The following is a 20,864-nucleotide window of genomic DNA, read 5'->3' on the forward strand; positions in this document are numbered from 1 at the left end:
TAATCCTGTAACTATGCAACGCTCAGTAAACACCCCTGCCTGCTAGGCTGTGATGTCACACAACGGGGGAGTCCATGCAGCGACTATTGCTAGGCAATCGATAAACACGGCGTTTATGCAACAGGGAAGTGAGGTGCATTTTCCGCTGTCTGGCTGAGGGTTTATAAGAGTAACTGGAATGCCTAAGGAGTCAGTTGAAGTCTAGCAGTCACCGAGTTCAGTTGTAGCTAGTGAATTGTGAACATGATTAGAAGAGTTTACGTGTGATAATTTCTGATAACTGAGAAGTCAGCCACTGAAGACTACTGAAGAGAGAGTGAATAGATTAGTGGGTAGGGTTCGTAANCATATTTGCTCTATTAAGGAACTGTTGAGCCACAGAGGTCTCAGGGCACGCGTGCAACATGATAGTTGCAGTTTGTATCAGTGGACTATATTAGTGGACTATGACATTTGAATTGGTTGGTTTTTATGAACTATANAGGCAAAACACGTTACAATACATACAATGATAAATTAGTGGACTATGACATTTGAATTGGTTGGTTTTTATGAACTATATCTGTATTGCCTTATAGTACGAAGAAACTTAGCTGACATATTTGTGTTACCTTTAGATATATGTGTGTGTAAATAAGGCATATCCTATGTCAATAGATTGAATGAAAAGTATGACTGAAACTGAACTGAATTGAAATGAATTGAGGTTAATAAAAATATATACTTAATTCATACACTTTTATCAAATTTTGATTTTCAACATGCATTATTGTGTATGTGATCATGACCTACAAGAATAATCTTCTTTATGGATTAAGAACTTCTGACATTTATTTAAATTGTTTTAAGCAGAAGATGAGTCTTACATGCAATTGCAGTTCACTGTTTGTACCCTGCAGAAAATAAATGGCAGTGATTCAACAAAGGTCTGTGGCAATGGATGATTCATTATGCAGATATTATGTTGGATGTTGCCCATTGTCTGAGGTAAGTTTAATATCCATGACAATTTGGAGTTAGCTTTGTTCCCACATTCATGTTATTAGTTGTCATTATTTAGACAGATTTGGTTACTACTTTTTTTAACTTTGATATTACCAGAAATGGCTGTCACTAAAATCAAATCTTTCTGAATTCTAGGCTAGTAAGTCAATCAGGAATGGTTGGACAACTCTATTTATGTTACATATTCAGTTACTTCCTATCTTGCAGCAGAGAGAGCCACTGGAGCTCACACAGGCTTGACTGTCCAAGGAACTGCTCTGTTGTTCTGCTGAGCACTTACTCTTTCAGATTCACAGTGCTCCTGCTCTCTTCTTCATAAATGAGTTCTGCTTTTTTCCACTGTATTCCAGGAGTAAACTCCTGTTTCAGACTTGGGGTATATCAAACAATGAACCACATCCAACATAATATCTGTATAATATAGCAGCCTAGTCATGTCACAAAGAGTAATTTAGATTTCAGGCCTGAAAAGCCACTTACTAACCTTATAACTATGCACTGATCCTGTGCATAGCGTTTCATATGCGAGTAACTGTTGTCTCCAATTGCAAATATGTGAGGTGGCAACTCCCCAATTTTTCTGTCTTTATACAATTTTATTTGTTCTGCTGTGTAGATTGGTAGAATTTGGTATGGATTTACAGCCACAAGAATTGAACCAGTGTATGTCTGAAAGAAACATCATCATGTGCAAAATTAACAACTAAATTAGAGAAGACATCATGCTATCACACTGTGCTTACATATTAAATTGAATGTAAATCACATATTCAATTTTTGACATAAATTATGGTGCTTTCTGAAATTTTAATTTATTGGCAGAAAGTATATGGTCACATTAACAGAAGCTGTATATCAAATTTATTTTCAGCTCAGCACTAAGAAATTATTTCTCTTCATATCAAAAATACATTATTGTTCACTTAATATAAAAACAATGGTTTATCCAAAGGAGAGTTCAGCTTTCAACATTACAGGAGAAATGGATTCTTACTGGCCAAGCGGTATCAACTGGTGAAATTCATCATGTATGAGACAATCAGTTAGGTATACCTTGCAATGAATTCTGTGTGTTAAAGTATTCTGTTTGCTTAGATTGTAGCTACAAAAACACACACATAACCATCATTATTGACATAACATGGAGATAAAGTACAAATACTAATTAGGAGACTGCAGTGCAAACATTACTACAGTCAAATTCTAGAAGATTTTAAATCCTGTTTGTGTATACAGTCTCTGTCTGTATATCTCACTAGTTTTAATGCCCCATGATCCAAAAAATCATACAATATTCTTCTTTGGGGCAGTCTATCAAGCTAGAAGTATCACCATTTCACAGCAGACAATGGCAACTAAGTGTAAACCAGGGAAACTCCATAGTGTCTATATCCACCATCTATACCAGTTTATGGGCACACATTTTAAGTAAACTAAAATTGCTTTCAACACTTTTCACTTTTACTTTCTGTTTTTAACACCCTGTAATCACATGTCACACAGTTCTCAGTCTGCTAATTCATTCATCTGGATAGAGACACTGGATTATCTTCATTGCTTGCATCCTGTTGTGTATCATGATTGGTGGTATTTGGCCTTCACACAACAATAAAAATAAACATTCAAGGATAAAAGAATTTTATATAATTTTAAATTTTGAAAATTTTAAAATTAGAAAAGTTCTTGCAACTTCATGCATGTGGCATATATTATATGACTGTGATGATTAACACTAATATGGATCCATATTAGCACACTTCAATAACAACAGACATATCTGATGAGACTGCCTGAAGATGGTCTAAAATGTGGACCGAAACATGTAGCAACTATCAAATAAAACCGATGTGAGCAGCTCAACTGGGTTATTTTTACTGTTGTGTTGATGGCCAAATAGCACCAATAGACACTGGACTCAGGGTAATTGCAACTTTACTCTGTATGCCATTTTCTCCTCCTGTGAGCTTAATTTCTGCTTCAGAGAGACCACTCATGTTCTCTTAATACAAAATAATGCAATGTTACAAATTAAGGTGTGTTCACTTACATATATAAGATTTTCATTGTAACGAATTAGTAGATTTCGAAGAATTCCAGCCTCATGGAGGTCTCCCAATGATATCATGTCTTCCACCCCTTGTACTGAGGTAGCATGCATGGCTTTGATACGTCTCTCTGGTGTGAGCCATTGCTCCTGTAAATAATGTTTCAGCACAAATAATTCATATAAGAAATGACTGAATGGTGAAATAAAATTGCACTCTTATAGGTGTTCAAAGGTGTCAAATCAAAAGAAAATTTCATCAACAAAATTTTAATAAATTTTCTAAAATAAAACAAATTCCATTAAAGCAGATGACACTATCATTATTATTAAATTAGAAAGAAAAACATGAGAATTCTTGCCAGTAATACACAGTTCATTAAAATGATGAAATAAATCCAGAAATGTTTTGAAACTAGCACATAAACATCAACCTGATAAATGTTACAGAATAACTAAGTTTATATTTCTAATGCAACTTGTTGAGCCATTCATTTTTAATGGCACTATCCTCATATTCCGTACTTACTTTCCCATCATCATCTCTGACTTGAATTCGCCGCCCTTCAGCTGATATTACACGTGCTCCAATAGCCACATCAAATTCACGGCCAGATACAGGTTCAATCCAAATGTAGTCTCCCTGAAACACACAGAAAACACTTTTGCCACTAATAATTCTACTGCTTTTCCATCCTGTACTTTCAAATGAGTTTATTTAATTGCTTCAATTTTAAATCCAGCTACAGCTGTTACATGATTATTGTTGTTTTAAGACCTTTACTGGCTTATATACAACCTGTTATATTGAGTTTTTGTGATGCAATATCTTAATTCTATTTCTGAGTTTTCTTAGTATATTTTTTGCTGTTTCTACTGAGTATTCTACCAAATGTTAGACCACTATACCATCTGACATAGATCAATCTTTAATTAATTTTATACTGGATTTCAAATAAGGTGATCCACTTTGACATTTATTCAGGTACATATAACAATCAAAGCTGACATATCTCTAAACCCGCTCGCTCACTCATTCACTTTCAAACAGGGGAAAAATCTTAATTAGGAAGCACCTAAGCTCAAACCTGTGATTTTGAGAAAACTAAAACAGGCATTCAGTCGACGTTACATGTGGAAATAAATGATCCAAGAACTGCCTTTCATGACCAAGAACTGTCTTTCAATAATAAATACTTTTTGAGATATTACTGTAAAAATCTTGAGGACAGATATGAGGCTGCTAATGTTCTTACAGCCCCTGGCCCTGTCTGTGTGTGACATAGCAAGCCCCAGTGGGGGCGGGGAAATATAGGGTTGTCTATATATGACAGAAATAATGCTACTGCATATATACTTCACAAATCAATTGAAATGAGTTATTTTTTTTAAGTTCCTTATAAAAAAACTACCAATAGTCTCCAAGTTGTACCAGATGACAAAAATACACACCCAAAACAGCATCCTACTCAGCTCAGACTTCACAATCCATTTGTTAATTTCCATGTATATAAAAAAGCAGACAAAGAAAGAACAGAATAAAATTTTGCATACAATGACATCCAACCCACTCTAAAGAGTATTATCCCCTGTTGATTGATCTCATAATAGTTCTATTGCACTGTATATGCTTGTAGTTGCCTGATTACTTCTTGAATCATAGTGGTTCTTACGAGTTAAAACTTGACTGAAGAATATGATTTGGAAACTGCAAAAGATGGAGTGGGACTAAATGTACTATATTAATCATTCTCTTGTCTTTACAGATCTGACAATTTACTGCCTGGATCACTCTTCAAGCTCTCTTGGGCTCTTTTCTTTTTGCCTGTAAGTTTTTAATTCCATGTTATTTTTAGACACCTCTTTTAATTTTATGTGGCCTTTTCATCCCTTCCTATATGTTAATATCTCTAACTGTATTACTGATTTTCATTTTCTCGTGCATTAAATGTTCCCTTTTTGTCTAATCATGTATGTCAGAGCTTAAGATCTTATTTTTCTCACACCCCTTATTTGTATACTTTCTTTCTCTGTCATCCTATGCCCACATCTCATGGCTGTATTTTCACTGGGATTAACCAATATTTCATGTAATTTCAAACATGCTTGTATACTCCAAAAAACTATTGTAGAAAATTTATTTAAATGATTCACTTGTATGTATCTACCATCTGGGTTCCTAGATTTCCTAAATATTTAATTTCATACAATTGTTGTATAAGTTTATCATATATTACAATCTTTTTACAAATTATCATTGTCATTTTAGGAAGAGAAACTTTCAAAATCAAAATTATCCATTAACAATTTATGCAAGTAAAGCCATCTTTGCAAGTCAAACACATTAATTTATGTTTGTTCACAATATATTATTAGGGCAATAAATCATGGAGGATGAGATGGGTGACACATATTTCATGCACATAAAGTGTGAAAAATATGCATATATAATTTTGATTAGAAAACCTAAAGGAAAGAAATTATTTGGGGGATTAGGCATAGATGGGTGGATAGCAAGAAGATGGATCTTATGCAAAGAGAGTCTGAGGGTGTGGACTGGATTCATCTGGTCAAAGACAGTGTCCCATGGCAGGTTCTTGTGAACATAGTAATGAAACTTTCAGTTCCATAAAAGGCAAGGGATTTCTTGACCAGATGAGTGACCGTTTGCCTCTCAGGAAGGGCTCTGCTCCAAGGTGTTAATTAATACAGAGTAAGTGGTGCAGAGGCATGGGAATAGATTGGTTTATTTACCTCTCACTTCCATACAAACTTAAAAATAAGGCCATGTTCCTGTAGATACTGACCCTTGTAACAATAACCATAATTCACAGCATTCAGGCAGTGTCTGGGTGTGAGCAGTCACTCTGACCTCTCCTGCAAAAAAGGAAAACCTCTTCAGTAAACCTTTCAAATTCTAGAATTCTAGACACCATGAAATGTGCTAATATTCAACTAAAATTTTTGCAGGCACTGTTGACATTTCATCCTATGAAAATTAACTGTTGTATAAGCATCAAATGTACTGTCCTAAATTTAAATTATATTTATCTCTGACCAATTGAACACACAGCAATGTATAAACCTCCTAATCAGAAGAGTCAGCAGGTTCCTCTGAAGTTCCATAACAGCCCATGAGACTACATGGTGTCATAACCCAGACAACCACAATATAAATTTAAACCTTGTTGTTGCCACTTCTTAAATTTAATTTTAATTTTCTTCTAAATATAATGTGCTGTGCATACAACAATATTATTAGAGAGCCTGCCACAAACCGTTCAGCCAATCAAGCAGAAGGAACACAATGAACTTCAGCTGGAATGTTCAGACTTGTGGTGCAGCAGACAGGTCTGTAGCCCACATATATTACAATTTCTCTTCACTGTTGCCTCAATAATTTGTTGAAAAAGCAAACTAGCCATTATATTCCAGTCAACTATAATCCCAAGCTTCTCCCTCCCACCTTCTTCTACTTTATTATACATCCAATCAGTCACATTACTTCTTCTGCTGACACGTCTCATGAGAGTTAGACATTGAAACAAATGTTCATGTGTGATACCCATGTGAATACTAACGAGAAGATGCCAGCACATATTTCTGAAGGTGTTTCAAGTTTGCTCTATTTCCAAAAAAGGAACTTCAACATGTCTAAAAGTACATGATAAAGGTGACATGAGGATCATGAGTCCCTCCCACCAGACAAGCCAAATAACTTGTCAAGACTTCAGATAATCAGATAATTGGGGGGCATGTGGTAGAGTAGTTGGTTGAGGCACTATGCTACAAGCCAGAAGGTCGTGTGTTTAATTCCCAACGAGGTCAATGGATTTTTTAATTGACCTAATCCTTCCAGCCACTCTGTGGTCCTGGGGTCGACTCAGGCTCTAAGAGAAATAAGTACCAGCCAGTGCATAAGACTGACAACCTCACTGCCATCTGTGAGCCTATTATCTAGAAAATGTGGGAGCCTTGACGTCTCACAACCCTCTGGGCCTCCATTGCCTGTTACAGGGATAGCTTTACCTTATTTTTTTTACCCACAGATAATCTACCTGTATGTTGGCATAAATGTAATACATTCCAAAAAACACTGGAGAAATCAGTAAAATGCCAGATCTGAATAATCCTAAGTACGTAATTAAGAATGTAAAAATGTTTCTTGACAGTAAGTGACATATAATCAACAAACTTAAAACATATCTCATCTTGAACAAACTGGGAGATCAATGTATAATTTTACTTAAATTTACTGATGAAAAGGTTTCAAAAAAATCGAAATCAGCCAAAACTGGAAATAAAAAAAAACATTAGAACAATCTGATGTAACAAAATGTGTCAAGATAAGGTAAAGTAAAGGAAAGAAGTTTATCCTTGTGCTCTACAACACACCATAGAGGCGTGTGGGGCATGAAAATAAAATTATGCACTCTTCACCTCAGCCCTAGATGAAGAAGGCAGATCAACATTTACAAGTGAACTGAAATAACAGTTTTTCTCTGACATCACTTATGTATATTACATTTATTTAAAATCATTGCTAAGGCTAGGCACTGAGGTGCACATATGTCAAAGTGAATGGATATTCTGTGTGCACACACTCATATGTATGATATGGGTGAGATGAAGCACTATATGGACAAAAATTACTCCTCCTCATATTTTTTATTGTTGTTACTATTACTGCTATCAACATCATTATCAACTTGATCGTTATTATTATGATCATGATGATGATCATCACAATCATTTTCACGCCCAGGCAAAACCATGTTCCAGGATAATAACATAATAATAAAGGTAAGGCTGTCTCTGTGCTTATATGCTTAGATAACTAAGCATCATGCCATGAAGGTGTATGGGAGAATGGAAGTATAACTCCACCTCAGCACTAGAAGGGAATGATAAGCTTCACACCCCTGCCAATTTACGCCTGGGGGAGAGGGGCCCTAGTACCCGTTGTATAGGATGCTGGATGGGCCCCAGAGCCAGTCTGGACACTGTGGAATAGAGAAAAATATCCTGCCCCTGCCGGGAATCGAACCCCAGCCATCCAGCCTGTCACTATACCGACTGATCTATCCTGGTTCATGACAGCATCAAAATACACTTAAAAATTAAAGAGCTATGTTAGTATCTTCCCAAAGATGTGTACAGCTCCCAGGCATGTACTCTGCAATTCTGCACTGCAGTGTTTCACAGGAATGTCTGTGAATACTTCTGAAATTATCTTGATAAGCTTTCAGTCACAACTAGGATTACTGCTGTCACCACTTTAATGTCCCACATGTAGACCTTTGTATTTCAATGTCTTTCCAGCTCAGCTTCTTTCCTCAAGACACTGTCATCAGTTGATATAAACAACCAATCAGTATACACGTTCCTTTCCTGTCTCACAGCTTAATGTCATATTTCAATAATGGCATTAATCTGTCCATTACAATCTGCTGGTTCCAGTGTAACATGATTTGATTGTCTTGACTTGTTTCCACTGGTACTGGTATGTTTTCATACCATTTGTTCCATCATTTTCACTCCTTCATGTTTACTGTGTTCAGACTTTGTCCTGATGGTTACATACTCTTCCTAAGCTATAATTGGACATCACACTATTAAGGGTCCTACTAACTTTACAAATTTGCTAGCACATTTTACATCTGCAATCATATGTAGTTTCCAGCACCTCTGTGGCATAATATGTGGTATTCAGTGCATGACCTTGAACAGCAATTATTGTGATTTCAGTTTGTTGTTTAAGTTCTCCTTCTGTAAGCCAAAGAATTGTGTCATTTTCATTGATGAGTTGGAGATCTGATTTTGAAAGTACTGCTGATACAGTAAAGGAAAACCGTAAAGTTGACCAGCACCATACCATGAACACGCAGGGAACAGATGAGGTTTAGTTTCACACATTCTTAACCTCAGACCTAAATGGCAGTGAATAGTGAACTTCATGCCCCAGCCACTTTAACTCCCAGGAAAAAGGGTACCTGGAACCCACTCAAGAGAAGGTGGGCTCTAGATCCAATCCTGGACACTGTGGGACACAGAAAAACCCATTATCCATATCAGAAAAAGCCTAGTCACCACAACAACCAAATTATTTCAGTTCCTTATGTATTGTCGGAATTATCTTATTCTTCCAGTCTTTTTGTTTCTTTTGCTATCACTGACCTAATCCTTCATTCCTCCTCTCATTCATAAGTTTCTCATTCTCTTCCTCCTTTCTCAAGCCTTCCATAATTTTCATATAGTAAGGAATTTGTTTGGGGTTAATTATTATCATCAATTTTCATGATTTCTACTAAGGAGTTCCCCTCACAGCCTTTTAAATATGTTGCTGGATTGATTACTTCTCCTTTATATACCCCTTCTACCTGTCAGTCTTCTTCCTTCTTCTTTCCTTCTCACACAGAGGTACTCCTCGACTTATATAGCAATTGTGTTTACAAAAAAAGTCACAGAGGATGAAATGACATAAATGAATCACAATCTCCCAATGAGAATCAACAGCAATGCCTGAGATCAACTACAAAAGATTTCAGAATATTCTTACTGTTACTTGACCTGGTTGTCTTGTGCTGTACAGTACATACACCCTTCTTCTTACTTTATTAATATTTATATTGCATCAGTATGAATAAATTTTGTTTATAATTATTTACTTTGAATAAACAGTGCTAAACATTGCCAAGAAATGGTATGGCAACAATGTCCTTGAAACATGTGGTGATGACCAGCATCACTGAGTCAAAAACATTGCCCAATTATCCCAAGACACACATTCTCTCAGACATTAAGAAGCATATTCACAAGATGCATTTTATCTACAGTTAAACAGCTCTTGGAATGCAGAAACTGTTTACATTAACTGTTAAGATATAACAAAAACTAACATTCTCTGATATCATGGTAGATGGTTTCCTAAATGGATGGGCAAGTGATTTAATGTAAGAGACACTAATTTGTAGGTAGTGATGGTGAACAATGATTATGAGGCAGGTCACTGTGGTGATAAAAAGAGGACTGAATTGGTTGGAAAACTAGTGACAGTTTTGCATTTATGACCACTGAAGCTGGCAGCAAATTTCACAAGAAGTATCTAGTTAATCTACTGGTCGTGACTTCTTTACAAATTCATCCATCCTTAGTTGCTTCCCAGCCTCTGACTTCTCATGCAACAACAGATGAGCAAAAGAAGTTGCACAACTGAGTCAAATTTCCCTTTCTCCCTTCCATGTATCCCTCACATTATTTTACACCAGCTTTTCCCCTCACCTTTCCCAATTGACCAGCAAGCAAATCACTTTAAAATGAGCACCATTACATGAAATCAATCCAAATTATTACAATTAATATTTTGCTGGACATTATCCATNATCCAAATTAGTTGATCGCATTAAAACAAAATCACATTTTTCAAACTCGCATATTATGAAATATATCTGTACTATCTGTTTATGCCTCCCTCAGAGTAACACATCCATACACTGTTAACTGGAGGCCTATTTGATGCATCAGTTGTGACTTAATGATGTCTATTGGTATATAGTAATACTACAAATACCAAACAACGTATCTGTATATAGGATTTAAAGTTCTCGTAACAGTGGTTAGTGAACTGAATGATAATTTGATGCAGTTCAGCAGCTTAAAGCCGAACACTGTACGCCTGATGATGGCTTGATATAGGGGCCGAAACATGTCATGTCAATAAAAGCTTTAATAAAACAAATGTTGACAGAGTAGTGTCTTCTTTGTTTTAAAATACAGAGTGTTGTTGTGTAGACGGTATATTCTTGTATGCTTTATATCATGTGAGACACACAACAGGATGCAAACTATTAAGATAAGGAGTTTTGTCTTTTGGAGTCTTGCTTGCTACCTGCTTTACACTAGCTACTAGCTTTGCTTATTCTTCAGCCCTGAGGGGCCACATGTTTCTCCGAAACACTGGTTGAATTCCAGTGGACTACACAGCATTATGTCCCAGGAGGTAGAATTCTTCAAACTGTCTGTAGTTAAAGGCAGATGCCTGTTTTTAGTGATGTACACAAGGACTTAATAACACCGTTAAGAATGTCTTCTGTATTGCCCTATACATACCAAATGCAGTTAAGATATGTAGGTCCCATCTGTACAAGCATGTATGTCTGTGCTTCAGAACTTAACGTGTCCAGAACATGTCATCAACTGATATGATGTTAGCTGGCTTACATGAACATGCAGATGGATCCTCAGCTTCCATACCCACAATAGAGTTGAAGAATGTGAAGTGCATTATGCTGTGTAAGCATTATGGATACACACATCAGCTCAATCCACAATGAAAGTCTTCATGCAATAAGACTCCTTTTGTTTACACGAGTGACATTCCAGAAGTTTTACCATGTAATCAGTATATGTTTTGGACACTTCAAATCCAGAAAAATTATGCAAATTTATGAAAAAACTATGCAATAAATTCACAACTTGACTACTGGGACAACAATATAATCCCTACTCACCATAAAGGTTGATGCACTTCTCCCATCGGTGAGACAATCAATCGCAGCTCTGTAATCATCTAAGATAAGACGACACAATGATACTGTGACATTCCTATTGATCTGCTCATAAAAACCATTGCATTTGACTTGGGCTCTCCATCCGAGCAGATAAAATGTAATCAGATGGGAATATCTCCAGGAAATACAGATAGTGTGGAAGCATGTCCTCCATATATGGAAGATAGTGGTGGATATACTGAATAAGCATTAGCAAGCAGCTGACAATGGAGATTATGGGGAGGGAGCCAAACGATCCTTCACCTTAAAAGAAAAACTCTGACCTTGCAAAATTATGCACAGGATCTTGGACTTGGGAGCCTATTGTGAAGAAGATAACAAATATTCAAGTTCCAAATATTCAGGAATTTCATTAGATAAGAGCCTATCAACTTCTCAAGGACTTTTCTAGTACCTCTTAACTTCAAACGGCAGTTTTCCTAGCACATGGAACTTGAGCACTGTCTCCACATCCACGCACTTGAACTTTCTTAGTTAACTCAGATGATCAAACAATGGACAGGATCCAGAGAAAGTATCCCCATACCATCAGTCAACTGTTACAAACTTCAAAACTATGTATAATTAAAAATTCTATATCAATTAATTTCAAAGAATAAATGCTGTGGCTATATGCTATATCAGTGTTTCGAAGAAAGTTGCAGCAGTTTCTACTTTGACAATTGAAGTAGCCCATTTATCCAAATGTAGGTGCCTATCTACCATACTATAAGGCGTCACATTCCAAGAGACCACAATTGTCATAATTTATATTTATACAATATGTATATATAAGCCTAATAAATGTACGCGTAATTAATTAGTAATTAGGCATAATGGTTTATGAGAATGCTTTTAGGTGGTTAAATAAAAGGATTGTGTAGTACAGATCAAAGTGTACTTCGCCAATTATTTGCATAGGAATATCACAAGGTAACCAACAGGAGCCGCGTTTCCGTCCTAAGTACCTGTTCTGAAGTGTCACTATCCCTTGGGCCTGCCATCCCTTTGACGATCCTTTTCTGCATAACGGTGATTTCCAGTCTCGGTTACTGAAACACACGGTACTTACTCCCTGAGACTCAAAATCTCACGGCCACTCTAATATTCACATGACGAAAAGTTTTTCCCCTTTGGCGCTACAGCCCCAATTCGGTCCTTGGCCTACCTCCATGAAACTCTCCGTTTCACTTCGGTTCACTTCGGTTTACTAGATCTTGGACATTCTGTAGGACTCCTTGGGCGGGTGATCAGCTCGTCGCAAGGCCTCTACTTGTACATAAACAAAGAAAAAACACGCACACAAACACCAAACATCCATGCCCTGGGTGGGATTCGAACCCATGATCCCGGCTTCAGAGTGAGCGAAGACAGTGCACGCTTAAGACAGCTCGGCTACCGTGACCGGCGACGAAAAGTTTACCTATGCAGATTTAATTTAGGTTCGATTTTAACATACTTTAATTACGCCAACCAGTTTCCTGGATATACCAAACTCGATAATTTCTTACAGTACTTCCCTCCTAATAACACGCTTTCTTAATTACTTAATTACCTTATATACCGCCCGACTGGAGTCTCATTTTCTCTGGCACCTGACGAATTCAGGTGATATCTCATGTCTAAATCTATACTGATGATCGCCAATAATTTCAACTACATTTGGAGTCAACCTTTAAAGATGAATGTCGGACAAAATTCTGTGTGTAGTAAGTAACAATGACAAGGCTCGATAATTAGTATAGTTTCATTATCTTTTATATAAACAGGTAAAATAACAGACTTATTCCGCTGCTCAGGCAATTCTTCCTTGGCCGTTGCTTTAGGCATGTGGGGTTTTGTCAACTCCCGCAAATGGTTTATGTTGTTTGGTTTATATATCCGGCCCTCTATGGGTTCTGGTGTCAGGAAAAATGGGCCAGTTCTACTGATTTGGTCCAACTGAACAAGCTTTTCACCTGAGGATGGAGGTAAAGTCGTCTCCGAAACAGTTTTAAATAGAAAAGTACGATGTAAAATGTCCAAAATGTCAATAACCATATATCCTATTATAAACGGAAACAATAAATTAATTGATCTTGTAATGCAATATTTAACTTTGCGCTTGGCTCAATTCTGCCAGAATTTTATATTTGTCGAGTTATAAATTTCAATTTTTCAACAGCAATTTTCACTTCAAAAGAACTAGGCTCGATATGAACTACTCAGCAGTATGTATCTCGGCCTGTATAACTCAGTTAACTCCACGAACATTCAACAGATGGTAGATGTAATTCTTCCATCTGTTAGAAACAATTTGGGAATCTGTGAGCAGATAACCATTCTCAACTTTTACCATGCTACTTATAAGTTAGTAACTTTTCTTGAACTTATTTATCCTCCTCTCTTTCTTCTTCTTCTTCTTGCTCCCATTTGGAGCACAGTGCATTATTGAAACGCTTCGTTTGAATGCCATTGTACATAGGTCTTCAATATTCTTCTTCTTACTGTTCGTCTCAATCTCATGAATTCTGCCATTCTAATGGGCCTTCGAAAACTTACGACTTCGCAGAATACAGCATTGCGGCAGTGAAAAATTTGTCTTTGAACTTCGATTTTATGGCAATAAACACGGAACCATTGAAATGTAATATGGAGTTCATAACTGCTTATAAATCACAGACGAATTATTGTTTGTAAGTGAGCAATTATAAACTTGGCAACGGTGCGAAACTTTGAGGTTACATCCGACAAAGGTAACGCAGACAGAATCTGTATTAAGTAACAAATTCTTCAAAAATATTAAACAAGCTGGAGATAATGATGATTACAGCTGCAGGGCTAAAAATGTATGCAATAGGAAAATGGGCCCTGACAACGCGGCAAGTTCAAAGCAGCCGATTATGTGGTCATCACTTTATTGGAGTACGTCGGCATGTCACTGAATTCATTGTCGTTTCAATTAACCACATAGTCTCATATCGCAACATGACAGATTACTGCTTATCTTAACTGGACATTATCCTTTAGTGATTTCTCAGGTACTTCTCAACCGTATGTAGGTAAAATTTCAACGTACATTGAAACATTCGAATGCTTAGACAGAAAAAAATCAGAACTTGAACAAGTTTCATAAATCATTAGTAAATCCTTAACTGTCCGATGGAAGCAACGCTGGAAAATGAAGGAACAGAATACGAAAATCAATTGCACATACTCGTGCGCAAACGACCAAATGTGTGACTTGAAACAACAAAAGTTTAAACTTTCGACCTTCGTACTCTAACATTTCAGGAGTAGTTCAGTGAGTGAGTGACAGCCGGCAGTCACTCCTTATTAGAGGGAGAGTGACCACTACTAGTCAGACCACTTCTTCTTATCGAAGAGGCCCAATTTCAAAACATGACAAAGTCGGCAAAGAACAAAAATACGGCCATGGGTCCAAAGGGGGCCTGGAACCATGAATGATTGTGCTGGGGAGGGTCAGTAGAAAATTTACTGGGCTGGACTGGACTGTTATATTTCAATTTCTTTCGACAGTGTTAACCGTTTCCCGAAAATAAAAACTCATCTCCATTAACTTCATGGACCAGGCTATTCACGGTCTTCCAGCTTTAGATGGAAGTTTTGTTTTCGTGTTCTACTTCTCTCCCAGAAAGTCTACGTACCATTCGGCCACCTGCCTTAACCGACTCCACCTACATGGTCCTCTCATACCTTCCTATATACTGTTAACTACTTGAACTATTATCCCCTTAAGTTCTTGCGCAGTTCATTAATTGTGTTATGCAGTTCTTATTTTTGACCTTCGATCCTAAAATTGTGTCACTCCATGTCCAAATCTCAAGGCTACGTGATAGCTAATAATATCCTGTAACACTTTATGTGTGAACTGCTAGGCACTGTTTTACAAAAATTTGACCACAAAATGTTTCCTTCTTACTTTGGAGATGCTTATTCGATTTCCCAGCAGTTCCTCATCTTACATCCGGTCTAGAAAACCGAGACTAACGGCCGTGGTAATCCCTTGCACTGACTACGCGACACTCTCTGTCCGCTAAAGTTGACACTTCGCCGACAAGCGGCGGTCGCTCGGTCGGTATAGTTCGCTTGCGGAATATAGGCTACGGAGTTTTTGTTTTCATCTTACAATAGTGGTGTAGTGTACCGAAATGTCACGTTTGGCTCCCTAGTGAGCGTATCATTATTTTCGTGAAGATACAATCTATTCAGTTTTATAAAAGGAGATGGTATCCACAAATTAATCTAAAAGTTTATCGCGATCGTACATTAGTACAAATATACTTATGGACATTATCCATCGTCCTGCTTTTATTTAAAACACGACGTTTCGGAGATTGGGTTGTCTCCGTCTTCAGGTAAAACACACTCAGCTGGAGTACATGTGTTCCTACTCTTGTAGTACTCCTATAACTATTCCTAGAATTTTACTTTTCATATGCTTTCACAGTATCCAATAACGCCATTCGTTTCTACCTAATCGCGGGTTGCATTTAGGCCTGCATTTATCTGCATCACTTTCTGTACCAATTTCTTTATGCCTTGGACTAAAGATATGCTTTCGGATTTATTTATAATAAAAATGACTGCAACAAATATTACAAATTAAGAAAAATCGTCTTCCTGCAGCGTTTAGGAATGCAAATACAAATGTAAACAGACTCTCTACCAGCCTTCCATTTTTCATTCATCTATTCACTGATTACTTTAATGCTCCATATGTTATGTCACATTAGGACATATTACCTGCCTTATTTTTCTGTTATCCTCTGTATTGTAACCTCATTTCCAAACAGAGGTTCCTATTTTTTTTACATCGCTTGTCACCAAGGTATTGCCTTTAAAATGTTTAAGAAGAAAATGCGGACCTAATTAAACCGACTTATTCCACTTGTGCAATACTAAACATTAAGTGGGACTCATGCCACTTTTTCGTGTGCCGGATATTATGAAAGCGATCCAGCCATTGCTTCTGGTGGAATCGCAGTTGTACTGCGTGCTGCAGAGATGGCAGGCGGTATTCTACATTGTGCATTCCAATGCAGACTTCGAGCCCACTTGGGCCTTGAAGTCAACCTACTGTCTAAATGAGAAAGACACACACAAAACAATTTTCAACCCATGAGAAACAGGTAAACAAACACAGCTCCCAACAAGTTCCCACGTGGCAATGGGTAAAATAGGCTATTCGTGATTTGCATGAAGGTACAGAACGAACTCTAAAGGAACGTATACTTGACAAAGGCGAAGCCTATGCATGGAGACAAACAACCCATCCTCTCGTCAGAGGGATGTTATATAAGGACTATGACTGCAAAAGTTCATTGAAAAAGTCTCTGGTCGTGATCTCTAGGTGCTTGGAGCCAAAGATGAAATGTTTGGCGGTAAGCCACCAAGTAACTCTGACTCTCTGTACCGAATTTTTACCTTCTTAATATATATAGAGACGGTATAGAATAACACGGTGAGTTGAATTCTTTTTTGCAAACATGCAGCTTGCTAAGAATCCTATCGGTAATATGAAGAACTCGATAGTTTTCTTTACTGGGGATGAAAATGACAAATATTTTAGCACTGTTCTGTTTTCTCTCTGACTTACAGTGTGGTGGATACCATTCTTGTAAACACTGTCCATCACACTGCATCTCATATTACCAAGTCACAAATTTCCATATTCTTATCGAACATGCTGATAAAATAATTACATCTGCCCCATATACTTGCTGCGACTAGATGTTCAGACAGTTAATTTCTTTCGCACAATTATGTGATCATCCTGTGGTACTCTAGTCGGTTTCACGCCCCGGCATCTTTACCCCCAGGGAAAACATCCCTGGCACCCACTGGATAGGAGGCTGGGTGGGCCGGACTGGACACTGCAGAGCAGAAAAAAAATTTGACCTTTCCGGGGTTCGAAACCAGGCTATCCAGCCCGTAACCCGTCATTACACAGACTCAGCTATCCCGGCTCTAAACATTTTCGTATTTGCATAATTAATTAAATGTCACTTTAGTGATCTCCCTTTCCCAGAAGCTCCTATAAATGACAAAAATCTCATGTTTCATACAACACGCTAATTTAGTACCCTGTTGATTTTAAGAAGTGATAATGTTACTGTATTCTATACATGTATGATAGGCGTAGACGGCACGCGGTAGCGTAGTTGGTTGAGGCACTACGCTACAAGCCGGAAGGTAGAGGGTTCGAGTCCCGATTAAGTCACTGGATTTTTCAAATTGTCTATCCTTCCAGCCGCACTATGGCCCTGGGGTCGACTCAGCCTCTAACAGAGACGAGTACCAGGAATTTTCCTGGCGCGTGAAGGGCGGCCAGCAAGTAAGGCTGACAATATTACCGCCATCTATGAGCCGACTGCTAGAAGATGTGGGAGCCTAAACGTCCCACAACCCTGTGCGTCTTCGCGGCCTTTGCAGGGATAGCTTTACATAAGATATGAGTAAGGATAACTCAGTTTTCCACGTAACTTACACGTGCTGCGGCTCGCTCGTTGGAAAGACGAGACTACCTGGGAATAAAAGACATCATCCCAGTAACAAATAGGGTTGTAAAAGAATACAGTGTACACTTTACGAGAGCGTTCCGTAGAAGGAATTATAAATAATATGCTAATATCCACGCTCTTCAAATCTCCTACAAAGAAAAAAATACAGCTACTGTGAGAAAGGAAAGTGATATACTGTAATTCCGGGGGTGTCTTATTTGATATAAAATGAATAATTACGATGGCGAAAAACTCTTCTTACACAATGAACAAGCATTAACTTCTCATGCAAATATTCAATGTTGGCTGATACTCAAATTCGCAGGAAGTCGAAACAATAAGTTAAGTGAATAAACAAGGCTTGATTGTCCACTATTATTACACACACTAAAGGAAAATTAAATACAAGTAACTTGTTTAATATACTGTGGCATGTAGACCTGTCGCTAGGCAACGACCGCGAAATAAGCAAATACGTGTATACAAAACCCGTTACTAAGTAACATCTCCGCAAACAAGCACGTTTCCACGAAAGCAACAACTGTACGACAACTGAATAAAAATAATGGGACGCGGTGTTTTCTAAGCGGTCCATGACGAAATGTTATAACGAAGACAATTCGAGAGTTGCTGCAGCTGAGTGAGACAAGGGACAGTTCGGGAACCCAGAGGAAGGAATACGTCAGCCGTTGGAAGCCATTACCAGAAGACAATAGGCTGAGGAGACTTAAGTGTGTGCTCTAGCAAACTGTAAAACGTGTGAATTACTGAAACGGTTATAATTACTTGTAGTCACGGATCTGTAAGAGTTCAATAAATCTTATTACCGATCCAAACCTCGTATATATTCGCTCCATACGCGTAACAATATGTTTCAATGCCATGTTGTACTTGAACACTACGTTAAAAACAACGCCGGTTTACATATAAGCTTAATAAGCTACAGCATAAGGTTTCGCGGTCTGAGGGGCCTCTAAACTCTCGAAAGAATGTCGACCACGAGACAACACAACGTAATCTTCCAAAACTGGGAATATAAGACATCTTACTGCATCTTTCCAAAGTTGTATGATAGAAACAACAAGCACAGAAACGCCTATGAAAATCGAAAACATATTGGGAAGCGGCATCGCTCCTTGTGGTGCAGCTGTGTGATCGTTGCCAAGTAACACATTCGTGCAGTTCCACATACAGGGACATTTCATTGTTCTTGTTAAAAATAGAGGATATCCGGGTGAAAAGTACCCAAAATAAAAAAAAAAATGATACCTCGGAAACTAATTGTCATACACGTATCCAGCTTATGTCATCGGAAAGGAAAGCTCTGAAAGTTTTCTCGTGCTGGCTTACGCGCATGCGCCAGCTGGTGACCTTCGGGGAGCTCAGTAACGATGTCGACACTACAGGAACAGGTTCAATGCGTGCTGTGGCAAGCAGAATTGCAATCCCTTATGGCTGTCCAGCGTAGTTTTAGAACGCAATATGGATATCAAACTCCTACACGGAAAAGCATTCGATTTTCGGACAACAAACTGAGGACTACAGGTAGGCTGTTGCATGTAAAATCTCCTGGAAAGACACGGACCTCTGAAAAAGATGTCAGTCGCATTAGAGAGGCATTCCAGCGAAGTCCGCGCAAATCAATTCATGCTGCTAGCTTTCAATTACGTACAAATTCCACGTTCAACAGTACACGATGTGCTACACAAAAGGCTCCGCCTAAGAGCGTACAAGATTCAAATAATTCATGCACTAAGACCGAGTGACGAAGTAGCACGCACAAACTGCGCTGTGGACATGCTAGACAGAATTGACGCGTCATCCTATTTCCTCCGCGAAGTGTGCTTCTCGGACGAGGCGACGTTCCATGTCAACGGAGTTGTAAACAGGTACAACTGCAGGATTTGGGGCAGTCAAAATCCACATGTCACGTATGAGTTGAAGAGAGGCAGCCCCAAAGTGAACGTGTGGGGCAGCTTGATGCACGGCAAATTGGTTGAACTGCTTTTCTTTTCGGAAAATACTGTGCCTGCACATTCGTACTTGGACATGCTGTAGCTGTATGCGCTGCCCCAAGTACCACCTCAAACTATCCTCCAACAAGATGGAGCACCGCAACATTTCTGCCACCATGTTAGGAATCGCCTGGACAGAGATATGGCTGGGAGATGGATCGGCAGAGGTGGACCAATTGCTTGGCCTCCTAGGTCGCCAGATTTAACACCACTGGATTTTTTCCTTGTGTGATTATGTGAAGAAGATTGTCTACCAGGTTAAGATCAACGACCTTCAACACCTGGAAGCCCGCATAAAGGACGCTGTGGCTACGGTAACACCAAACATGCTTCAAACAACGTGGAACGAGGTAGAATATCGTCTGGATATTCGTCGTGACACCAAGGGAACCCACATTGAAAATTATTGATAAAGTTATATACTCAGAAAAAAAAACTTTGATATTTTCCCTTTGTAATGGTGTAACCCATAAATGTGTATAATAAATTGTTTCTGAGATATAATTATTTTATTCTGTATACCTTTTGTTGAGGAGCAAATTTGGGATTGAAAAGTTAAGTCATTACCTAGGTGCCTGGAGACTTGCGAAAAGTGTTTTGCAGTGAAAGAGCAAAGATGACAACACATGGACACGCAATGAGGTTAAGAATGCGATAATCAGCATTCATGCGTAATACCGTATGCAAGACGCTCCGCTAACTAGGCCACTGGAGATGGTCATATGAGTAAATACACAGCGATAAGACG

General features: G+C 38.2%; 1 protein-coding gene across 1 annotated transcript in view; it reads right to left on the bottom strand.

Moving 5' to 3' along the window:
• Positions 1 to 20,864, bottom strand: part of LOC111868553 (myosin-VIIa) — a 109,994-nt gene that overhangs the window by 72,208 nt on the left and 16,922 nt on the right. Inside the window, exons 2-5 of the mRNA XM_023859298.2 lie at positions 5,857 to 5,926; positions 3,579 to 3,692; positions 3,053 to 3,199; positions 1,490 to 1,674 (exon numbers count right to left, since the gene is read on the bottom strand). Coding sequence (XP_023715066.1) covers positions 1,490 to 1,674; positions 3,053 to 3,199; positions 3,579 to 3,692; positions 5,857 to 5,874 — 464 coding nt within the window. The 5' untranslated portion in view covers positions 5,875 to 5,926. The remainder of the gene's footprint in view (positions 1 to 1,489; positions 1,675 to 3,052; positions 3,200 to 3,578; positions 3,693 to 5,856; positions 5,927 to 20,864) is intronic.

The sequence above is a fragment of the Cryptotermes secundus genome, unplaced genomic scaffold, assembly GCF_002891405.2.
Source record: "Cryptotermes secundus unplaced genomic scaffold, Csec_1.0 scaffold330, whole genome shotgun sequence".
NCBI lineage: Eukaryota > Metazoa > Arthropoda > Insecta > Blattodea > Kalotermitidae > Cryptotermes > Cryptotermes secundus.